General features: G+C 58.7%; 1 protein-coding gene across 2 annotated transcripts in view; it reads right to left on the bottom strand.

Annotated features, from left to right (window-relative positions):
• Positions 1 to 5,599: 5,599 nt before the first annotated feature.
• Cspg4 (chondroitin sulfate proteoglycan 4) overlaps positions 5,600 to 19,633 on the bottom strand; it is a 33,047-nt gene continuing 19,013 nt past the window's right edge. For both annotated transcript variants that reach the window (XM_033756045.1, XM_033756044.1), the window contains exons 4-11: positions 15,759 to 19,298; positions 14,205 to 14,681; positions 13,802 to 13,978; positions 12,271 to 12,469; positions 12,060 to 12,194; positions 11,792 to 11,958; positions 8,773 to 8,956; positions 5,600 to 8,487 (exon numbers count right to left, since the gene is read on the bottom strand). In XM_033756045.1, coding sequence (XP_033611936.1) covers positions 6,653 to 8,487; positions 8,773 to 8,956; positions 11,792 to 11,958; positions 12,060 to 12,194; positions 12,271 to 12,469; positions 13,802 to 13,978; positions 14,205 to 14,681; positions 15,759 to 19,298 — 6,714 coding nt within the window. In that variant the 3' untranslated portion in view covers positions 5,600 to 6,652. The remainder of the gene's footprint in view (positions 8,488 to 8,772; positions 8,957 to 11,791; positions 11,959 to 12,059; positions 12,195 to 12,270; positions 12,470 to 13,801; positions 13,979 to 14,204; positions 14,682 to 15,758; positions 19,299 to 19,633) is intronic.

Raw genomic sequence — 19,633 nt, forward strand, 5'->3', positions numbered from 1 at the left:
CCTGAGCGATAGGACAGCAGGGTGTCAGGACCAAGCCCAAATCCTACCCAATGAGTTCTTCATGTTGATCCAGGGACATTAACTGCTCTGAGCTTCCATATTCCATTTATAGTACAGAGTTCCAGGCCACAAGGAGGGTTCCAGACCAAACACGTCAGCCAGCAGCGCTGTGCAGCCAGCCCTCCACAAGGAGTGGCCGGGATGCCAGCCTCCAGCAGAGCAGAGCAGAGAGGCAGGATCCAGAATCCTGGTACCCCACCTCTCAGGCAGGACAATGGATAACGCAAGCCATGGAGGCCACAGGTGGTCACTGGCCAAGTGAGACCAAGCCCCACTACACGCAGACCTTGGGCCCTGCCTGGGTTGTCACACTGTCCTCATGGGGCAAAGCCTAACCAGGAGCCTCCTGTCTCTAATGGCATTTGATGGTCCAGGCAGGAGGGGTCCCAGGACCATGGCTGTGATACGTACACCAGTGCACATGGCAGCATGGTCCAGGCACACCCTAAACCCTCCACTAGGTCAGGCCATTGCCTGCTGTGGCCAAGGGTGGCTTAATCTGAGCCCTGCTTTCTAGTGATTGTTGTCATGATTACACAGGTCCTCGAATTCATCTCGTGGGCTGTCATGTAACCTGTGTGCTATGTTGTCAAAGCCACACAGGCAGCCAAGAAGGGTGGGCCTAAGGCCACAGATACAAGTGGTTCAAGCATTTCTTAACGCCAGCCTGGGACTCTGAGTCCACTGTGAGCTCTACCATTGCCCTCAGTGGTCTCAGAGTCAGAGCCCCTTGTGCCAGCGTTCTCTGAAGATAGTGGCCCAGGGCTCTAGGTCATTTTCGGGAGCTTGGGCAGCTGCCCTGTCCAGGTTGGGTCTGAAGTCTGTCTGCCTTAGAGCTGAGCCCTTTCTATACTTCCAGCTGCCTTTCAGAGGCTGCTAGGCTGGGCCCTGGTCCACAGGGAAGATGGGGGACAGGCAGCAGATATTGGGGGAAGTGGCTATACCTTCATGTCAGCAGGTGCATGGCCCACGGAGAGCACTGAGCAAATAGTCATGGAGTGATGCTTTCCTGCCTGGGCTCAGTGTGGGAAGGAGACCTGCTATGGGCAGGCTGCTGGCAGGGAGGCTGGGTAGTGGCCTCAGGCAGGGCGGCATGCTGGTCACTAAGCATTGTCAGGAGCCTCCTTTCTCTGGGGGCAGACATGGAGCAGTGAAGGAGCAGGGAAAGGCTGAGCTGGAGGGGAGGAGGGTCCAGGTTCCAGTGGAGCAGCAGAGGTGGGGTGACAGTGATGGGGTCTGTGCTTGGCCAATGGGAGTCAGAGTGACCTACACTAATGAGCTAATCAGTCCCTACCTCCCCCACAGGGTCCCAGGCTTCTCCCTCTACCCATGGGCACCTGTCTGATCCCACCTGTGTGCCTCTCCCCTTTGCTCTTGGCACCTGGGACTTGCCTGTTTGTCTCTTGCTATCCTCTCTTCTGGGTCTGCTAGCACCTCAGGCCTTTTGTGTTTGCTGTCCTCTGTCTGGACTGTTATTCCACTGAAGTAGTGTGCAATTTGGACCTCAGTGAATTCAAGATATGGTTTAAATGTTACCTCCTCCAAGAAGCCTTCCCTGGCCACCCCATCTAAGGAGTCCTCCTGGTCCCTCTGTCCCCTTATGATGCCTTATTTCTCATAATGCCAACTGCCAATTATATAGTTGTATTTCAATTATGGAAAACTTCAGATGTGCAAAACCAGAAACTCCTATAATTGGTCCCTATATGGCCAGCCCTCAGCCTCAACAGTGATCGATATTGGGCTGGTATGTTAATCAATCAGTTAATTAATTTGCAGGCCAACAATCCCAGGCCCCTTACACTGAGCTATATCCCCAGACCTTTTTATTTTTATTATTTATTTATTTATTTTTTGGTACCAGGGATCGAACTCGGGCCCTTGGCTTGTGAGGCAGGTGCCAGAACCACTGAGCTAAATTCCCACCCCTCTTATTTTTAATTTTTGAGACAGTGTCTCACTAAATCACTAAGTTAGCCAGCCTGGGCTTGAACTTTTCATCTTCTGGCCTCAGCCTCCCAGGTTCAGACTCCTGCCTCAGCCTCCTAGAGTGCTGGGATTACAAGGGTGCTTTGGCCAGTGTTTTAATCCCCTTCTATCCCTTGCCTTCCAGTGAATTAAACATATCCCATAACTGCAGATCCTTCTATGCAGAGGTTATTATTTTAACTGTATCTCTTTCTGGCCTGTCTCTCCCAGGGGATGCTGCCTCAGGGGAGGTGGTGTCACATCCAGCACAGGCTCGCTGAAAGTGACTCTGGACATCTGGGGACAGGCATTGTGCAGGTTCAGGTTTGTACACGCCTGCTGCTGTGTCAGTGGGAGTCTGCACGCGGCAGCTCAGTGGATGCATGTGGGTGTGCACGTGTGTATTACACCGAAGCTGGTGGCCGAGTACACGACTTGCCCCTGATGTCATCTCCCACACCCCAGGACCCATGACTCACTGCCAGCCCAGCACGGCCCAACTCAGCCCTCTCCAGGCCTGAGAGTCCCTCCTTGTCCTGTCCTTACGTGGCTGTCCCCACCAGCAGTGTATGCAGTCCCTTGGCTCCTGGCACCAAGGCCCAGCCTAGCTGGCCAGCATTGGCTGGGCACGGAGTGGCGTGTTTGTGTGAGGGCACAGCTTAGAAGATAGAACTCTGAAACAGGATTCTGTGGTCTGGCTCTGTCCACCTCAACCACTAACTTACTGTGTGAGCTTGGCCTGGTCCCTGTCTTCCATCTCAGATCCCGGTCTTAGAGGTCAAGGGGGGGCTTCAGTCGGTGTACCTGAAACTCTGCTGTGCAGTGTCTTCTAACCCCCTGGGTACCTGGCTAAATGCAGCTTGACTCAGCATCTGGAGCAGAGCACAAGTCTTTTTTTCCTTTTTTCCCCCCTGGTGGTGCTGGGGATGGAACCCAGGGCCTCGTGCATGCCAGGCAGGCGTTCTGCCACGGAGTCACACCCCAGCCCAATCCTTCATTCCCAATAGGCTCCCTTGCAATGGTGGTGCTGTTGGCCCTGGCCCCCACTTTGAGGCTCACAGATTTAGACAACCCACCTCATCTGAACCTTCAGGACCCAGAAATGGTCAGGAGGGCACCTTGGGATTAGCTTGGGCTCTGAGGGAACAGAACCAGCAGTTTTCAGGTTGAGGGAAAGGGGTGCTCCTCCTTTTAGTAGAAAAGTCCATTCTTAGCTACTGGGCAGATTATCCAGGGGTTGCTTCTGTCTCTGTAGGGGCCCCTGTGGCATCAAAAATGTGAAGTAAAACAGTAGAACCTACTAATTATCCTGCTGGCCATAGGCAGTGACGCCCTTTATGAGAATAGCAGCCATCAGTTAAATACTATAATTCCAAGGATGCAACATTACCATGTGGTCGTTAAGCATGCCCAGGTCCAGCTGCTGTGTAACCTTTCTAAGGACAGAAGGAAGCAAAGGCAGCTTTCCCTTGCTGGCCAGCTCATGCCGCTGGGTGAAGATGCACATCATGGCTTGGCTATGATTCCCTGGAGTGTCTGGAACTCTAGGAAGGGCTGGATGGGTCCTGTCTGCATCTCCCACAGAATGGTTGGCACAAAATACCCTGCCAATGTTGAGTAATCTTAGGGGTTACTGGACAGAGGTCTCACTGATCTGAGAGGACCTCGGGAGGATGGGCCAGCAGTCCAGTGGGTCTGCTTCCCTCACTTGCTAGGCTTTCTTCTGTGGGACCAGGACCAGAAGACCATACCAGAGAACTCTGGGGGTCCCAGGTACCCCACTCCTTTAAGACCCAGAGTCTTTCAGGACTAGAGGAAGATGCTGGCAGCCCTGGCATTTCCCATTGGCAGAGAGGTAGGGTGGGGAGAGGGAAGCTCCTCTCGGATTCCAATTGGACAATGAATGTTCCAGTTCAGTGGGTTCCACAGCTGCCATGGCAACCCCATTTAAAGGGCCAGCTTCTAGAAGGGCTCAAAGGGTGCCCCTTGTGAGCAACTAAAAGGTTAAACACTTAGTGTGGACACCAGAAACCCAGGGATCTGTGCCCCTTTAGCAATTTCTGTACCTGTGGGTTTACTTTCCAGCTCTGCTGAGGTCAGTGTGGGTCCCCTAATGGGCAGGCATCATCCTGGCCCCCTTAGCTCTGTGCAAGGGCAGAGGCAAGGTATACGAACTTCTGAAGTTGGTGGGCAGCTGCATGTGTGAACGTACTGTATGGCTGGTACTGGCCTATACTACAGGTTGAATATTGTGGGTGAACCTTCTTTCCCCATGCACACCTGTGTGCACGTGTGCACCATGGTTTATGTGTATATGAAGCAGAGGCAAAGACCCTCCTGGAGTTCCTAAACATGTGTGCCTGGCATGGCTCCCATCTCTAGCTCCTTCCAGGAAGGTGGTGGTGTTATTTCACAGCACAGAGGGCAGCCTTCTTAAGCCTTGGGACATAATGAACAGGCAAAGGCTTTACCTAAACCAGGTTCCATGCCATTCTGGGTTCCCAGCTCCTGTGTGCCAGGCAAAGACCCTCTCCCTGACCCTGGTGAGGCTGCTGCCATGAACCTGGGTGCCAGCCCACTGTCCAGCCCAGGCCTAGAGCAGAGGAGCTGTGTCAGCCCATGGCAGCTCCTTGTGGGCAGGGCTGCTGGCTGTGAACAGAGTGGGTGTTGTCAGCCCTCCAAGGAAATCAGAGCTAGGCCAGATCCTGCCTGGCGGGTCTGTCACACCCAGCTTGGTTTACACTTCCAGTGAAACCGGCCCCTCTGGGCTCTGGATGGAGCCTGGCCTCAGATATCAACGCCCTGAGGACCTAGCCCTGAGCTTTCACATGTGGAGGGAAGGCATGGGTTGTGGTGTGGAGACACCCTCAGCAGTATCTGCCTAACCTAGGGTGCCAGCAAGACCGGGCTTGTCCTGCCAGCTCAGGGTGCAGAGTTCTCTGGGTGCCTGGCCACTCTCCTTAGGGGGAAGTGATTTTTGGGGTGGTAAGAACCTCACCGGGGGTAGGGTACTGTCTCCCTGCTGCTACCTTGCTGTGTGACTATAGCTAATCCTCTGACCCCCTCTGACTCTGTCTCCTCCTGGTCTTCTGGGACCCTTTCCATTGTGATATACTTGGTTCCAGGTTTCCTGCCCAGGCTCCTGGGAGTGGAGAACCAGAAGGTGGATGCTGAGATTTAGTGGGCATACAGGAAGGGTGTCCCAGGGGCTGGACAGAGACAGCAGGAGCCCCACCTCTGGCCCTCCTCACTCCTGGCTCAAATGTTACAGATGCCGGGTGCAGGAAGAGGTCACCCTGGTCCCCAGATACAGGTCAGCTGGGGCTTTCTCAGGTCCCCAGTGTCTTGGGACCCACCTCTAACCACAAGACAGGCTGTCCAGTTGTGTGCAGTGACCTCTGGCTTTTCTGGGTTCTTTTTTGCTTCCTTTGCTTTTTTTTTTATCTTTTTCATTTTTCGGTGCTGGGAGAGCAGCCCCTTACATCTGCCCTCTGCCCTAACATCTCAACTCTGGAACCCCTACTGCCCTCATCTTGAAACCGCATGAGAAATGAGTGGAAGAGACTCAGGCTGAGAAACCCAGGGCTGGAAGCATTTATTTTTCTTCTTTCTTTGTAGAGGAAGGACCTACTCCATCTCTACATCAGTCAGGGCCTTGGCTCCTATCTCAAGGCCTGGCCCACCTGCCTACAGGTCTGACAGAGGAGCCCTGGATGGCCCCACAGGTGGATACACAGGGCTTCCCTGTCCTCCCCATCCCACCATCTGGGTTGGGTACCTGCCCCAGGGAATGAGGCTGCCAGGGCCTGAGCACCGTTTATCCAGGCTCCAAGGAGCAAGCTCCCCCACCCACCCCGAGTCCTCAGGGGTGCACTGACACTGCAGTAGCCCAAGATCCCCACATGCTGGCCCAGTGTGCTCTAGGCTTGCTCAGTCCTTAGCCCATCACAGTGGCCCTGGGGACAGACTGGTTCTCGATTCTCCTCCATCCCAACCCTGGGGGCACTACGGCCTTGTCTTCCCAGCACCATGTTAAATAGCTCCCTGGCAATCCCCTTAAATAACCATTTCTGAGCACCCACCCACCCTGTATCCCGAATATATTATTCTATTGGTGGATACCTTCTGGAGAGGAGGGGTTCCCCTCCTGCCCCCTGCCCCTGGAACACCATCTCCCTAAAGTCCCAGAGGTGGAAGAGGCTCCCAAGCCCTGGGCAGACGGAGGAGGCTAGGGGTGGGGTGGTAAAGCCTGGATCATCCCCTCTGTCCTCCCCTCTCCAGGGGTCTCTCCTCCTTTCCCTCCTGGCAACCTGGGTCAGAAATGACTTACCCAGTATCACAGACCCAGGACCAACCAGAGTCCTGACCCATCTAGGAGGTCACCCTGGCTTTGAAAGTCAAATCAACTCCAGGACAAGGGGCCTGTCTCAGCCACCTCTCACCTCGGCCCGGTGGTTCTCGAGGTTCTGTGAGCTGGGAGATTCCCGGCTCTTGACTCCAATCCATCTGGTACCTTGGGGCTGTTCCTGGCACCCACCACCTGGCCTTCCAGGTCTCGCTCCAGGAAAACTCACAGCGCCAGGGCACAGGAGCAGGGCCTACCAACCAGCACTACCCACCAGGCTCACACCCAGTACTGGCCATTCCTGAGGGCAGGGTTGGGTGTCCGGCAGAACTGCAGCAGCTCAGGGTCCGGCTGGCCTCTGGGTAGGGACCCCTGGCCGGGCACGGTGGTGAGCGGGATGGCCTGGCCCGGCTCTACCTTGCGGAAGGTCTCTGTGTCACCAACCAGGCCATTTCGGGGCTTGGCGGCCAAGACTTGGACATCATGCTTGCCAGTCTTGTTGCGCTTGCGGAGGTAGAAGAGCAGTGGCAGGATGAGCGCCAGGAGCAGCAGGACCAGGCACACGGGGACGATGACACTGAACATGTTTGCCTCCAGGAAGCCCAGGAAGCCACCCCTGGCCACAGCAGGCACTGGGCTGGACACCGCTGGGCCTGGCTCACCCGTGGGGGTGCTGCTGACTGGCTTCTCTGCTTCCGTTCGAGGAGCCTCAGGGACACTGAGCAGTACCACACTGTAGGGCCGGGCTGCATCATAAGGCTCGGTGGCAAAGTCCAGTGAGGCTATAGCAGGCGGGACACCCCTTGCCCACAGCTCCAGAGTGAGGCTGTCCTCTGCAGGCCTGGGTGTGGGGCCCTCTGGCCCGCTCACCTCCAGCCCCAGCCTTCCATCCTCCAGGTCCTGCTGTGTGAACCGGTCCACGGGCTGCTTGCTCTTGGGCTCTGTCTGTGTCCGGGGCACACGTACCACACGGCCGTGCCAGGGTCCTGCCACGAGCCGGAAGCGGGGCACGCTGCCTGTGCGGTTGGCCAGCTCACTGGCGTCCAGCACAGTGGAGTCCAGGCGCAGGGTGGTGCCCTGGGGCCATGGGCCATCTGCCCCTACATGCAGTAGGGCTCTCACGGTGATGTTCACCGTGGCAGATGTGTTGGCACCCCTGGCCTGTGCCAGGACTCGGAAGTGGTCATGAGAGGAGGAGAAGTTGGTGAAAGTGAAGATCACTTCCCCCTGGTCCACCTGGAGCTGGCTGAAGGCCGAGATGGGCTGACCACCCACCAGCAGTTGCCCGTACTGGGGCTCCTGGGTGAGGCGGTAGGTCGTGTCTGGTTCCTCCCGGTCTGAGACCACCCAGAGCTGCTGCCGGCTCAGCGAGGCATGCCCTGCAGCCTGAGGCACCTCCAGGGGGCTTTGCAGTTGCACCTCAATGGCAGAGGGCAATATGTCCACCGCCAGAGACATAGGCAAGGGTGGGCTGGCCCCGTCGGACACACTCAGCTGGAAGACACCCGGCACGCTGCTACCATTGGCCACGAAGGCCAGCCGCCCCGCATCCACATCGGCCTGTGTGAATCGGGTCACAGGCCCTGGGCTGTGCCCTGCCAGGCTCAAGAAGCCATTATGGGGAGCCCGCTGCACCTCATACTGGATCTCCCCAGGGTCAGAGTCTGGGTCCACCACACTCAGCTGGGCTCGGGAGACAGGGGCACGGGAGCCCCGGGTGAGCCGGAGTGCCACCGAGGCCTGTGGCTGGGGCGGGCGCTCATTCACATCCCGCACGGTGATGGCAAAGGTCTCTACAGTTTGGGGGCCCACCATGAAGACCCCCGCTGGGCCCTGGAGGTGGGCGCGGAAGCGGAAGCCATCTTGCTGGGTGCCTCCACCACTGTGGGCATACACCAGCTGCCCTGTGGCCAGCTGACTCTGCAAGAAGTATGGGCTCCCCATGTGGAGGGGCTCTTCAGACAGCAGCAGCTGGCCCCGGGTGGGGAACTGTGTCACCTGGAACAGCACATCGTGCTCGGGGCGCTGAGGAGTGGGAACGCTGGCCAGGAGGTTGGAGGCATCCAGGGCGGCCACAGTGATCTTGGCCCGCTGGCCCTCAGGGACCCATAGACCTGCGGATGGGACATGGGCTATGAAGGTCCAGCTGCTGAGGGAAAAACTGTGAGCTCTGGGGGCGCCCAGGGCAAGGTGGTATCTCCTAGTGGGCTAAGTACTCAGGATGCGGCTCAGGACCCCTGAGAAGACAAGGAGTGCGTCCAGCCTGATCTCAAAGCCTCTGACCCAGCTCCCCACAACTCCATGGCACTGGCAGAAGCCACCAGTCTGGCAGTCTCTCTCCTCTGGGGGCCTCTCCCCATGCCCCCCACCCCAACCTTGCTGCTTTTTGAGCTGTTCACCTTTGTTTCTCCAGAGGCGGCTGGAGCGCTGGGAACAGGCAGCCTCAAATGACACAACCACAGCCAGCGTGATGGCCACGTCCGGGGCCGGGGGCGAGGATAGCAGGAGCTCTATGGCATCGTGGGCTTCCCAGAAGGGCTCAGGGGACAGCTCGTGCTCATACAGCACATTCCCAGCAGACACCTGAAGGGACATCGTGGTCAGGGGTGACAGCAGCCCAGCCTATGGTGCCCAGGAGCTGGTACCAGTGCCAGGTCTGTGTGTATCCTGCTTTCTGCCTCACTAGCTCAGGGATTCACAGGAGGCCATTGTTTGGCAAAGCTACGTGTCTGCGCTCCACCCGGCTCTGTGGGCTGGCAAACTCTGATCCCTGGCCTCTGGGGACTTGACCCTTTCTCCCAGGCAACGGCCCCTCCCCTCCTACTGACTGAGGACACCGTACCAGCATCCTCCCTTCCTCCCCCTCCTGTCAGTTTCCCCAAACGGATGGTCTCTTTGTTATGCTATTGCACTATTCCTTCTGTGGCACCTGGGGTGGTCCTTTTGCTCCCTGGGGTTCCCTCTTCTCTCACTCCTGCTGCCCAGCTCTTCCCCTTGGTCCTGTGGCATGGTCCCAGGCTCTGTTTTGTCTCAGGCACCCCATGTGCTCTCAGAGCCTCACCCCATCTGGACCTCTCAACTCCAGACTCAGATTCCCACCCTCATGCTCAGCGGCTCTGCCCCTGTAGAGTCCACTGATGTCACAGACCCCACTGGCCTGGGGATCCTGCTCAGTCAATGGTTTAGGCAAAACCCTGGCTCCTCTTCACCCCTGGATTGTGGTAACAGCTTCCCAACTGTGTCCCAGCCTTGCCCTAAACGTGAGAGTCAGGGGAGCCTTTTAGATGCAAGGTGAGCTCACTCTTTTTCCTGCTGAGGTGAAGTCTCCCTATGTTACCCAGGTTGGCTTTGAACTCCTGGACTCAAGCCATCCTCCTGCCTCAGCCTCCGGAGTAGCAGGAACTAAAAGCATGCTTGTTAGATTACTCTTCTACTCTGGTGTGAGGCCCCATTACCACGGTTACTCTGTGATCTCAACTGTCCTTCCCACAGTGACTCCATGCCAGCCATACCTGCTGTCCTGCAGGGGCCAAAGCAGGTGAGCAGAGGCAGTTGCATCCCCGCCTATGCTCTCCTCAGGTCAGATCAGTGGTGGCATTAGATGCCAGTAGGGATCTGGGTCCCAAACACTTCTGGAGCCACCCTGCAGCCAGCAGCACCCCACACCTGTTCACGGAAGCCCTGTCACCCACCAGACTGGGAAACCCATCCCCGGAGCCAACAAGGTGGAGGACTGCTGCTTTCGGGCCACTCGCCTGCCAAGCACCGCGACCCATCCTTCCCTTCTGTAAGCAAATCTGTCCCCTTCCCTTTGGGTCTGCTGCGTCCCCTCAGCTTAGCCTTCGTTTTCCCCTTCAAGAGCCACAGGGAACAATTTTTCTTCTCTCAGAAAAACAGGGCTTGTGCAATAGGGAGATGGGAAGTGGCTTGCAGTGAGTGGATTCTCCAGGACTGTGCTGGGCAGGAGTGAGCGGGCTAGATGGGAGCAGGGCCATGTGAAGGGAGCAGGTGCTTCTCCACAGGACGTAGGCCTTGTAAGAAATGAGTCGAATTTCTTGAGTGATGAGTGAAATGAGAAATTTCTCAAGAAATGAGTGAAATCTCCCAAGAGTTCTATGTTGACAATTAATTCAAAAATACGAAACGCAATGTGTGACCAAATGAAACACATCTGTGGGCCAGATGTGGCCTGCAAGGATGTGGTACTCAGGTTGATGGGCAGCAGAGGGGCATAGAGACCCCAGTAGTGGCCACGGAGCCTGGAGGGGAAGGAGGGGAAGTTAGACAGCACAGCTCTTGCTGGGCCCTGGCTGTGGGGACACGCAGCATCCTCAGGGGACAGAATCTCGCCATAGCAAGCGGGAGGTGTCATCTTGGTTTGCTCTGAATAAAGCTACCGACTTCTGTGAGCCTCAGTTTCCTTATCTGCACAGTCGTGACACCTGATCCTCCTCCCCAGCTCCAAAGACTGCAGGACAGTCCTGCCTGGTCCTGCCCACTGGAGGAGGGTGTCTGCCGCTTAGCTTTTCCCTGGTCTTCCTGGTGGCACTGCCAGCTGGGCCCCCTGGTGGCCATTCAGTCTGCCTTTCCATCATTGCTGGGGTGCAGGGAAGCTCTATTTCAGGTGGGGACCAAGGACTGGGGAGGGTGCTCATGGCCTGGTCTTGTTCCTCCCTTTCCTGGGCAAGGCTGTGATTCAGGGGACACTACTGCAGCCATAACCTGCTGAGTACTTCATTGTGGGCTGCTGGCAGGAAGGGGCTGCAACAGGAGGATGGGCACTGAGCCCAGGGTACCAATAGGACAGACCCTGGGCAAAGCCATGTCCTTCCCCATCTGAGCTGCTGGCTGGGGTGGGGGCTTTGTGGGAGTGGGCTGGCTTCAGGAGGTCTCTGGGAACCAGGGAAGTGGGAGTCACTTGGGGGAGGCTCTGCCATTTCTGAGGGCCAGATGGGCCCCTCTGGGGTGCTTGGAGTCGTGCCATAGCACCTGAGAGGCAGAGTCAGCTTCATGCCCCCAAAGGCCTTTCCTCACCCAGACTAATGGGGACCCAGCCCCTTGCGTGCAGGGTCAGGTGCAGGTCAGAGCAGGGGAGGAGCCACCCTCTCTGCTTATCTTGGCGGAGCTTCCGAATAATGCACCTTCCGAATAATGAATGGATGGACAGGTAGATGGAAGGATGGGTGGATGGACAGATGGACATTGGTTTCCTCCCCACTTGGCTGCCTCTGCTGCTCCTGGTGGGAGTCCCAGGATGGATCCTAGCTCTGGCTGGCAGCCTGACCTCCCATCTTTCCCCTGCCTGCCTGTTGCTGGGCACTCCTGGAGCAGGGCACACTGGCTGATCCCAGGGTGAACCGCAGCCACCCAGGGGCTGGTGACATCTGCATGGTGGCTATAGGGTCAGCCGGCCCTTACCTCGGCCTGAGTAAAGTTGACTAGGGCCTCAGTGGCACTGCCCCGCTGGGTATGGAGCAGCCGGCCAAGCTGGGGACCACGTAGCACATGGTACAGCAGGTGGCGGGGGTTGGTGCCTGAGCTGGAGGTGGCATTCAGGGTGTGGCTGCTGAGTGGCTGGACGGACTCTGTGCAAGAGAAAGGCACAGGGACCATGAACTATGACCAAGGCCCGCAGCCCCCAAGAGAGTGTGGGCACCCTCGGCTCTGCCCCAGTACCTAGGCTCACCTGGACAGACGGTCAGTGTGCGGGTACCCTCCAGTGACAGCCGCACCTGCTTCTGGGCCATTACACGGAAGAAGTGGTCAGAAGTCATGTGTTCACCGTCGGAGAAATGGAAGCGGAAACCTCCGTCCAGGGCTCCTGGGGACAGTGAGAGGTGGGTTCTGCTGCCTGGAATGGAGCCCACCCTCCAGGCCCCCATGGCCTCAGCACCCACCTCTGTGCGAGAACAGCACCAGTCCACCGTCCAGCTGGGCCTGGGTGAAGCGCTGGACCTCGGTGCCTGGTGCCTCCCGTAGCACCACCTGTCCGTTGCTGGGCCGCTCAATGGTGTAGACCAGGTCCTCGGGCTTTGAGTCACCATCTGTGCCCCGCAAAGCCTCGGCAGGGATGGGCACGGTGGTCCCCTCCCATAGCTGAGGGCAGAGCCTGTGAGGGTCCCAATCCCCCCATCCCTTCCCAGGCCTGTGCCACCCTGCACTACCAGCACGAAAGGTTTCCCACACTACTCACCTCCCCTGTCACCTCAGGGCCTCAGGTTCCCTCCTTGTCATCTGACCTAATCCTGCTTGTCCCCCAGGCCAGCTTGTGTACTTCAGCTGGGAATACCCCTGCTCATTTTGTTTTGTTTTATTTGTGTTTTGAGACAGAGCCTCACTATGTAGCTCAGACTGGCCTCAAACTTGTGGTGATCTTCCTGCCTCAGCCTCCTGATTGCTAGAATGACAGGTGTGCACCACCATGCTTGGCTGGGAAAGCCCTGCTCTTACCCTACAAAGTTCTCACCCCGAAACCCCAGCCCTGTTCAGCAGTGCTGTTCAGCCCAGCTCTGTCTCACTGACAGGGTGAAGTCTCTCTGGGACAAAGTGGGTGGTGGCTGTGGCTGGCCCAGGTCACTGAGAGACCACCTCTCCTGCAGTGGGGGTGGGCAGAGGCCAGGAGAGCCAAGACTGATTGACGGCTGCTCACTGTCCTGTGTGCAGTGAAGGAGGACCTGCAGGCCTCCCACCCCAGCGGCAGCATGCTGTCCTTTGGTCTGCTCTGTGGCGTCTCTTAGGGGACCTCACCCAGTAAAGAGCCCCAGGACCCTTGTGCTCCTTCCTCTTAGGGCCAGGAAGATGAAGTTGCAACACCGGGACCACAGGGAAGCAGACACGGGTGGATGACCCCACCTGGTGGTCATACATCCACACAGCAGCCTGGCTGTGATCCCAGGTAGCATTTGGGATGAACTGCATCCTCTGCTCTCGCCTGGAACTTCCCACACTGCTGTGCTCCTGGGCTTGGTCAAGCCGCTTACCCCTTCTGTTCCACCATTGTCTACTTTTGTGACCATGAGTTTCTATCCCATCTGGGCCCCAACTTCCACCTATGGAGAATGGGGTTCCTCTGAGTCACAGGAGAGCCCAGCAGAGGCTGTCACTATGGGGGTGGAGGTGGGGATTTCACTGGCTCCCCAGCAGCCCACCCTCAGTGATTGTAAGATATTTTGCCAGGCATGTTGGTCCTGAGTCATAGAAAAAGCCACCTGCTACAGGTCAGTCCAGCAGCCATTCACAAGGCTATCCATTGCACTTGCAAGTACTCAATAAAAAACGCTGGTACCTCTTTTTCCACACCTCTCCTTTCAATAACCTAGCGAGGCATGCGATGGTAATCCCATTTTGCCGGGCAGGAAACAGGCCCAGAGAATGCCGGGAAATAGGGCTGAGGAGCAGAGGTGGATGTATTCCCTAGGGTGCTCTCACCTGCAGGCCCGTGTTTGTGGTGAGGACAGGGGGCTGGTCATTAACGGGAAGGATGGTGATGGTGAAGGTGACTGGCTGGCTCTGGCGGCCCATCTCCGAGGCATTGGCCACCAGGACGAAGCTGTCGGTCAGTGTCTCACTCCCATCATGCACATATCGGATCTGCTGCCCTTCCACCTGCAGGCAGTGGGGGGCGCTCAGCAGAGCACGTGCGCGCACCCTGCTCTGGTTGCGGGAGGAGCTGACTCCTGAGCCTCAGTAAACGGGACAGCAGCCCAGTCCCCAGAGGGCTGGAGAGGAAGCTGAGGGCAGAGAGTGGGTGCTCCCCACACATGGACTCACCCCTGCCCCCAGGGATAACCACCATGCCTGTGGGAAGACATCCCATGCACATGTGCGGTACCTCTCTCCAGGAGAAGGTGTCGAGGGTTCTGTGTCCGGGCTGCTCCTCCCTCTGCAGGGCCCCGTGCCGGGGTGACTCCAGGACCCGCATGTCAAGGCTGGGCAGGGTGGGGAAGTAGGGCCCTGTGACTTGGAGCAGCGGCGGGGCCAGGGTGCGGGTGCCACCCTCGGGGACACTGAAGTTCCTCCCCTCCAGGGGGATAGCAGCAGGTAGCACCTCCACCTCCATGCGGATCCCCTCCAGGGGGGCACCCAGGCCTGAGGCCACATCCAGGGCGAAGGTGTCACTCCAAGCCCCAGGGCGGGAGTGCAGGTAGAGGACCCTGCCTGCCGTCACCGCCTCCTGGGAGAAGCTGTGTACTGGGGTCAGGCCGGGCCGCCCGGCCGCCGCATGGGACACCATCACCAGATAGCCTGCACTCGGGGGACTCCTCACTGAGAACATGATGTCTACGGGGGGCACCCCCTCCTGGTCTGCCTGTCAACAGAGATCATGGGGACTCAGGTTACCACAGAGGAGCCTGACACGGACCCAAATAGCAGGACAGGCTCAACCTCCACGCCCCTCCTTCCCCGGCACTGCAGCTCATACCGAACACTCAGACATGCAGATCCCCTCATCATACACACACACACGAATGCACATGCACAGGCAAACAGCCATACAGAGACTCTCCTGCTCCATCCACCCTGGGGCTGCTTTGCCAGAAGTCTTTGGCCAGCAATACTGCTATTCTAGACTTTAACCACCAGAGGGCACCCGGCTCTTCCTAGTGGCCCAGGATCACCCAAGGCTGCGGGTCCCTGCGCTTCCTTCCTGAAGAATATGATAAGGCAAGAGGCTACCAACCACCACTGGACACACATCTCAGTTTCTGTGCCTCTGCTGGTACAAACTCTTGTCTGGGATGCCACCCTATTCTCTGCCATTGACACCTTCATTTTTAAAGCTGGGTTCAATGTTGCCCTTCCAGGGTTAGGGCTTCCAGACACCAGGCTTGTTGTTCATAGTCTGCTCAGAAGTCCAGACACTGGGCACCAGAAGGGACTCAGAAACTGGCAGTGTGAAAGCTGGGCACAGTGGTGCACACCTGTAGTCCCGGCACTCAGGATGCTGAGGCAGGAGGATTATTGCAAGTTTGAGGCCAGCCTGGGCTACATATCAAGACTCTGACTCAAAAAAATAAAACAAACGAAAAACAAACAAACCAACATGGCAATGTGGGAGAAGAAGGGGACCGGCCCAAGGTCACACAGCCAGTCAGGGAGCCTGTGGATGGCTTGGTGGCTCTGTGCAGGTCCTGGGTGGATAAAGCCCCTCATAGCCCCCACAGCCCTGGCATGGGGTCTAGAAGGGAGCTCGGGATGTGGGGATCTGCACGGCTCCCTCAGCATGTGTGTGCCTGACATCCTGAGGCAGATGTGTGTGGAGCAAATTCCTGAGCGCTTGGGGCCCACAGCACACACAGGTGCAAACCCAGGCTCACCCCATCACACTCCAGATACAGCATGCTCGGCAAGGGGCGGGGACCTGGCCACACTCTGCACGCCTCACCTCCAGCTGGTCCTGTTTGATCTCAGCCGCCTCCCCCTGGAAGACGTAGATCTTCTCATGCCGGACCAGCTGCAGCAGAGCTGGTGGGCTGTCGAGGGCGATGGTCACCTGAAGGGTAGCTTCTGTGCGCATCGGTCCTGCTTCCACAGACAGGCCCAGTGCATCTCGGGGGCTGAGGCTGCCATTGTGGCTGTAGAGGATGGTGCCGTCCAGCAGGTCCTGCTGGGAGAAGGTGGTGGCTGGCTGACCAGCGCGGAGCAGCTGCCCCCAGTGAGGGCCACCTGTGATGTGGTAGTGGACCTCGTCCCCACTGCGGATGTCCAGGTTGGTGTCCAGAGGGAGCACAGCAGTGTCGATGGTGCCCTGGCCTCCCTGAGGGACCACGAGGCTGGAGCCGTTGGCCACATGGAGGAAGGGCTCTGAGGCCTGCACCTCAAGCATGGCGGTGGCCTGGTGCTGCCCATCAGACACCTGCAGCTGCAGCCAGCCGTGGTCGGCCCCCGAGTGCACAAACAGGACCCTCTGCTTCCTTAGGTCCTCCTGGGTGAAGCGGTAGATGGGCCGTGTGGGCTCGTCAGCGGCCACGATACTGCCGAACAGGAGGTCCTTGCGGGTCAGCACCAGCTGGGCGTCAGAGAAGCCCGAGTCTGCGTCGCTGAAGGCCACATCCTCTGTCGTTAGCAGCCGCTGCCCTCCCCGGGCCACATGGAACACACGGCTGACGGTCTGCACGGGGGCGTGGTCATTCACTGGCTGGATAGCCACGCGGAAGACACCTCGGACCTCCTCCCAGGCCATGTCGCCACTGCCCTCACCCTGGCGGGTGGCCACAAATGGGATGTCGTCTTCGGTGGTCTCGGAGTCGTCGTGCTGGTAGAGCAGCTGGCCGAGCAGCAGGTCTTCGTTGGTGAAGGATGTCACCGTGGTGGTCTTGTCCTGCGGCCCCCGCCATGCCAGTCGCCCATGGCGGGGCCGCTCCATGACCTCATAGAGGTAGCTTGTGCTGTTGAGGCTCTTGACGAAGAGGTGGTCAGAGGAGAGGACAGCCTCCCCACCCTCGGGCACCAGGAGGAGGACGTTGGTGAGGACAGGAGCATTTGGGTCACCGCCAATATGGATAGGGAAGGTGTAGAGGGGCGAGAAGTGTGGTGGTGCCATGACACGGAAGCGGAAAGTGTCCCTGACGGCCTCGGAGGTGCGTGCGGTGGCTGCATAAGTCACGCGCCCAGCCTGCAGGTCGTCTTGGCTGAAGCCCTGGCCAGCTGACACCCTCGTGCCCTGCAGCTGCAGGTTCCCTTTCCTGGGGGCCTGGACCACCTCGTAGCGGAAGCTGCTGGGGCTCAGACCGGTTGCCTCTTCCACAGCAGCCTCCAGATGGGCCGTGGTGAGGGTCTCTGGTTGCGTGGTCTGCGTGTGCAGTGGCTCCAGCCGCAGCATCCACACGGTGGCCCTCTGGATGGTCACGGGGAAGGAGAGATTGCGCAGGGTCTCCTGGCCCACCTGCACCTCCAGCACCAGGTTCTCCACGGTGTCCTGGGCACGGTGCTGTGGATCAGTGCTCAGGTACCGCACACGGCCCTGCTCCACGTCCCGCTGGTGAAAGGCCTGTGCAGCCCACCATTCGGCACCCTCTGCACCGCCTGCCCCCTGCTTCTGCAGCTCCCCAAACTGTAGGGAGCCTGCGACTCGGAACAATATGCTGACATCCTGTCCCACAGCGTTGGTCTCCACCGTCAGGTTGGCAGGCAAGATGGGTGCGGCAGAGCCCTGTGCCAAGCGCAGCCCTGTGCTGTGGCGGATCTGGATGGCTGGCCGCATGGCCACTACCTTCAGTGTGGCCGGGGCGCTGGCCTGCAGCCCATCGCTCACCCGGAATGTCAGGGCCTGCGCGGGGCCACCCCGGTGGACATAGACAATGTCACCCACCTCCAGCTCACGGCAGGAAAACTCAGGTGCCGGCTCTCCTGGGCGGTCCCAGTGTTCCACAGGGAGCCCGGCTAAGTCTCCCAGGAGCTGGAAGGTGAGGCTTTCGCAGGCAGAGTCTGGGTCATAGGCCTGGAAAACCTCAGGCCCCAGCGGCTTTTGAGTGTGCTCCAGAATCACCATGAGGCTGCCGTGCGGGAAGATGACTCGGGGCGGGTCGTTAGCGGGGTTGACCTGCACGGGCAGCAGGTAAGTCTGGCCCCGCCGCAGGCAGGAGGGCATGGGCACCCGCGCTGTCACCATCACCTCTAGCACCAGCTGGTCGGAGGGGTCCTCGGCGCCGTCATGGACAAAGCGGACCTTGTGGTTGACCACATCCAGCAGGGTGAACATCTGCCGCGCCTGGGCACCGGGGATGTCCAGCTGCAGCTCGCCGTGCCGTGCACCCCTGCTCACGCTGAACAGCACCTGGGACTTGCGCAGCTCAGCCTCCTGCAGGTCTAGTGTGGGCTGCACATGCCGCCACTCCAGCCAGGCCGTGCCACCCTCCGCCACCACCAGTGGGCTGATGGTCAGCAGCTGGGTAAGGTTGGTGAAGACAGGGGGCAGCCCAGGTTCGGGGACACACGGCTCAGGCAGCTCCACTGCCGGCCATGCCTCTGGTGCCTGGGTGGACAGCGCCTCGTAGGAGCCATAGGCATCATCCTCGTACTCGTCTTCCTCTAGCCTGCAGCCGGCCGCCAGATCACGGGTCAGCACAGCATGGCGGAGCCCCTGCCTCTGGCCGTTGACGCTCAGGTCCTCTAGGCAGCCCAGTAAGGAGGTGTTGGCAGTGCCTGGAGCCAGGCCCAGGCGGTGTTCCTGGAGGTGGCGGGCAGCCTCTGTGTCCAGTCCCCCGAGGAGGAGGCTGCCGCGTGGCTCTAGGTAGCTGAGGACCCCGCGATTGGAGGTGCGTGTGGGGTACTGGTCCACGGAGATCTCCAGGCGGTGGGCATCCATGTGGATGCTGACCTCATGGGGCTGCCCGTCGGCTACGGGGACGCTATTGTGCAGCAAGACCGTGCCCTGGCCCTTCTCCACCACAGCTCGCAGGTGGCCCTCGAATATGTCTACATAGATGAAATCCCCATGCTGGCCTCCTGCCTGGAAGGCCAGGGGCGCGTGCTGGCTCCTTGTGGTAAGTGTGAACTCCAGGGTGCCCTTGTCCTGAGTGCTCCAGGCTGGGAAGGCTGCCAGTGAGTGGGGCCCAGAGAAGCCCAGGGCCACGTTGTCCCCAGCTGAGAACTCTTCAGCGCAGCCCTCTGGCACATCGGGGGTCAGCGGGAGGAGGAGGCTACGGCCATTGAGGGTGGCGGTGAGGAGACAGCCCCGTAGGGGTCGGCTGGCCCCTCTCAGGTAGGGCAGGCTCAGACTCCCAGACCCTCCGACAAAGAGCCCATAGGGGACACTGAGGGGGTCTCCTGGGACCGGGGCGGAGGAGTTGAGAACCCTATCCACCGAAAGCATGGCCCAGCCATCTGAGACACTGAGCACCACAGTGTGGGGGACAGAGTCGCTCAGCAGTTCCTCTGCTGGAGTCTGCAGCCTTATCTCCTCCTGGCCCAGGACGAGTTTGACCTGAGGAGACAGCAGATATGGGCTGGGGAATGGCACTTCCCCGATACAAGCACAGCAGGCCCCCTGGCCAAGGGCTTTCTGTCCACCTCTTTCTGTCAGCATGAACTCAGCCAGGCCTTGATGGCCTGGGGACCCTGATGTGAGCTAGTGTAGTCCTTAACCACAAGGTACAGGCTCAGAGTAGGATTCCTCTTTATCTTCCACAGGGATGGTTGGAAAAATGTTTAAATTAAAAAATTTATTACAGTAAGTGACACATTACTATTAATGTCCCTCAAGGTCCTCCTCCTCACTTCGAACACACTCATCCCATTGTCCTTGCCATTTTCTGAAGC

The sequence above is a fragment of the Fukomys damarensis genome, unplaced genomic scaffold (assembly GCF_012274545.1).
Source record: "Fukomys damarensis isolate Sample0158 unplaced genomic scaffold, DMR_v1.0_HiC HiC_scaffold_25, whole genome shotgun sequence".
NCBI lineage: Eukaryota > Metazoa > Chordata > Mammalia > Rodentia > Bathyergidae > Fukomys > Fukomys damarensis.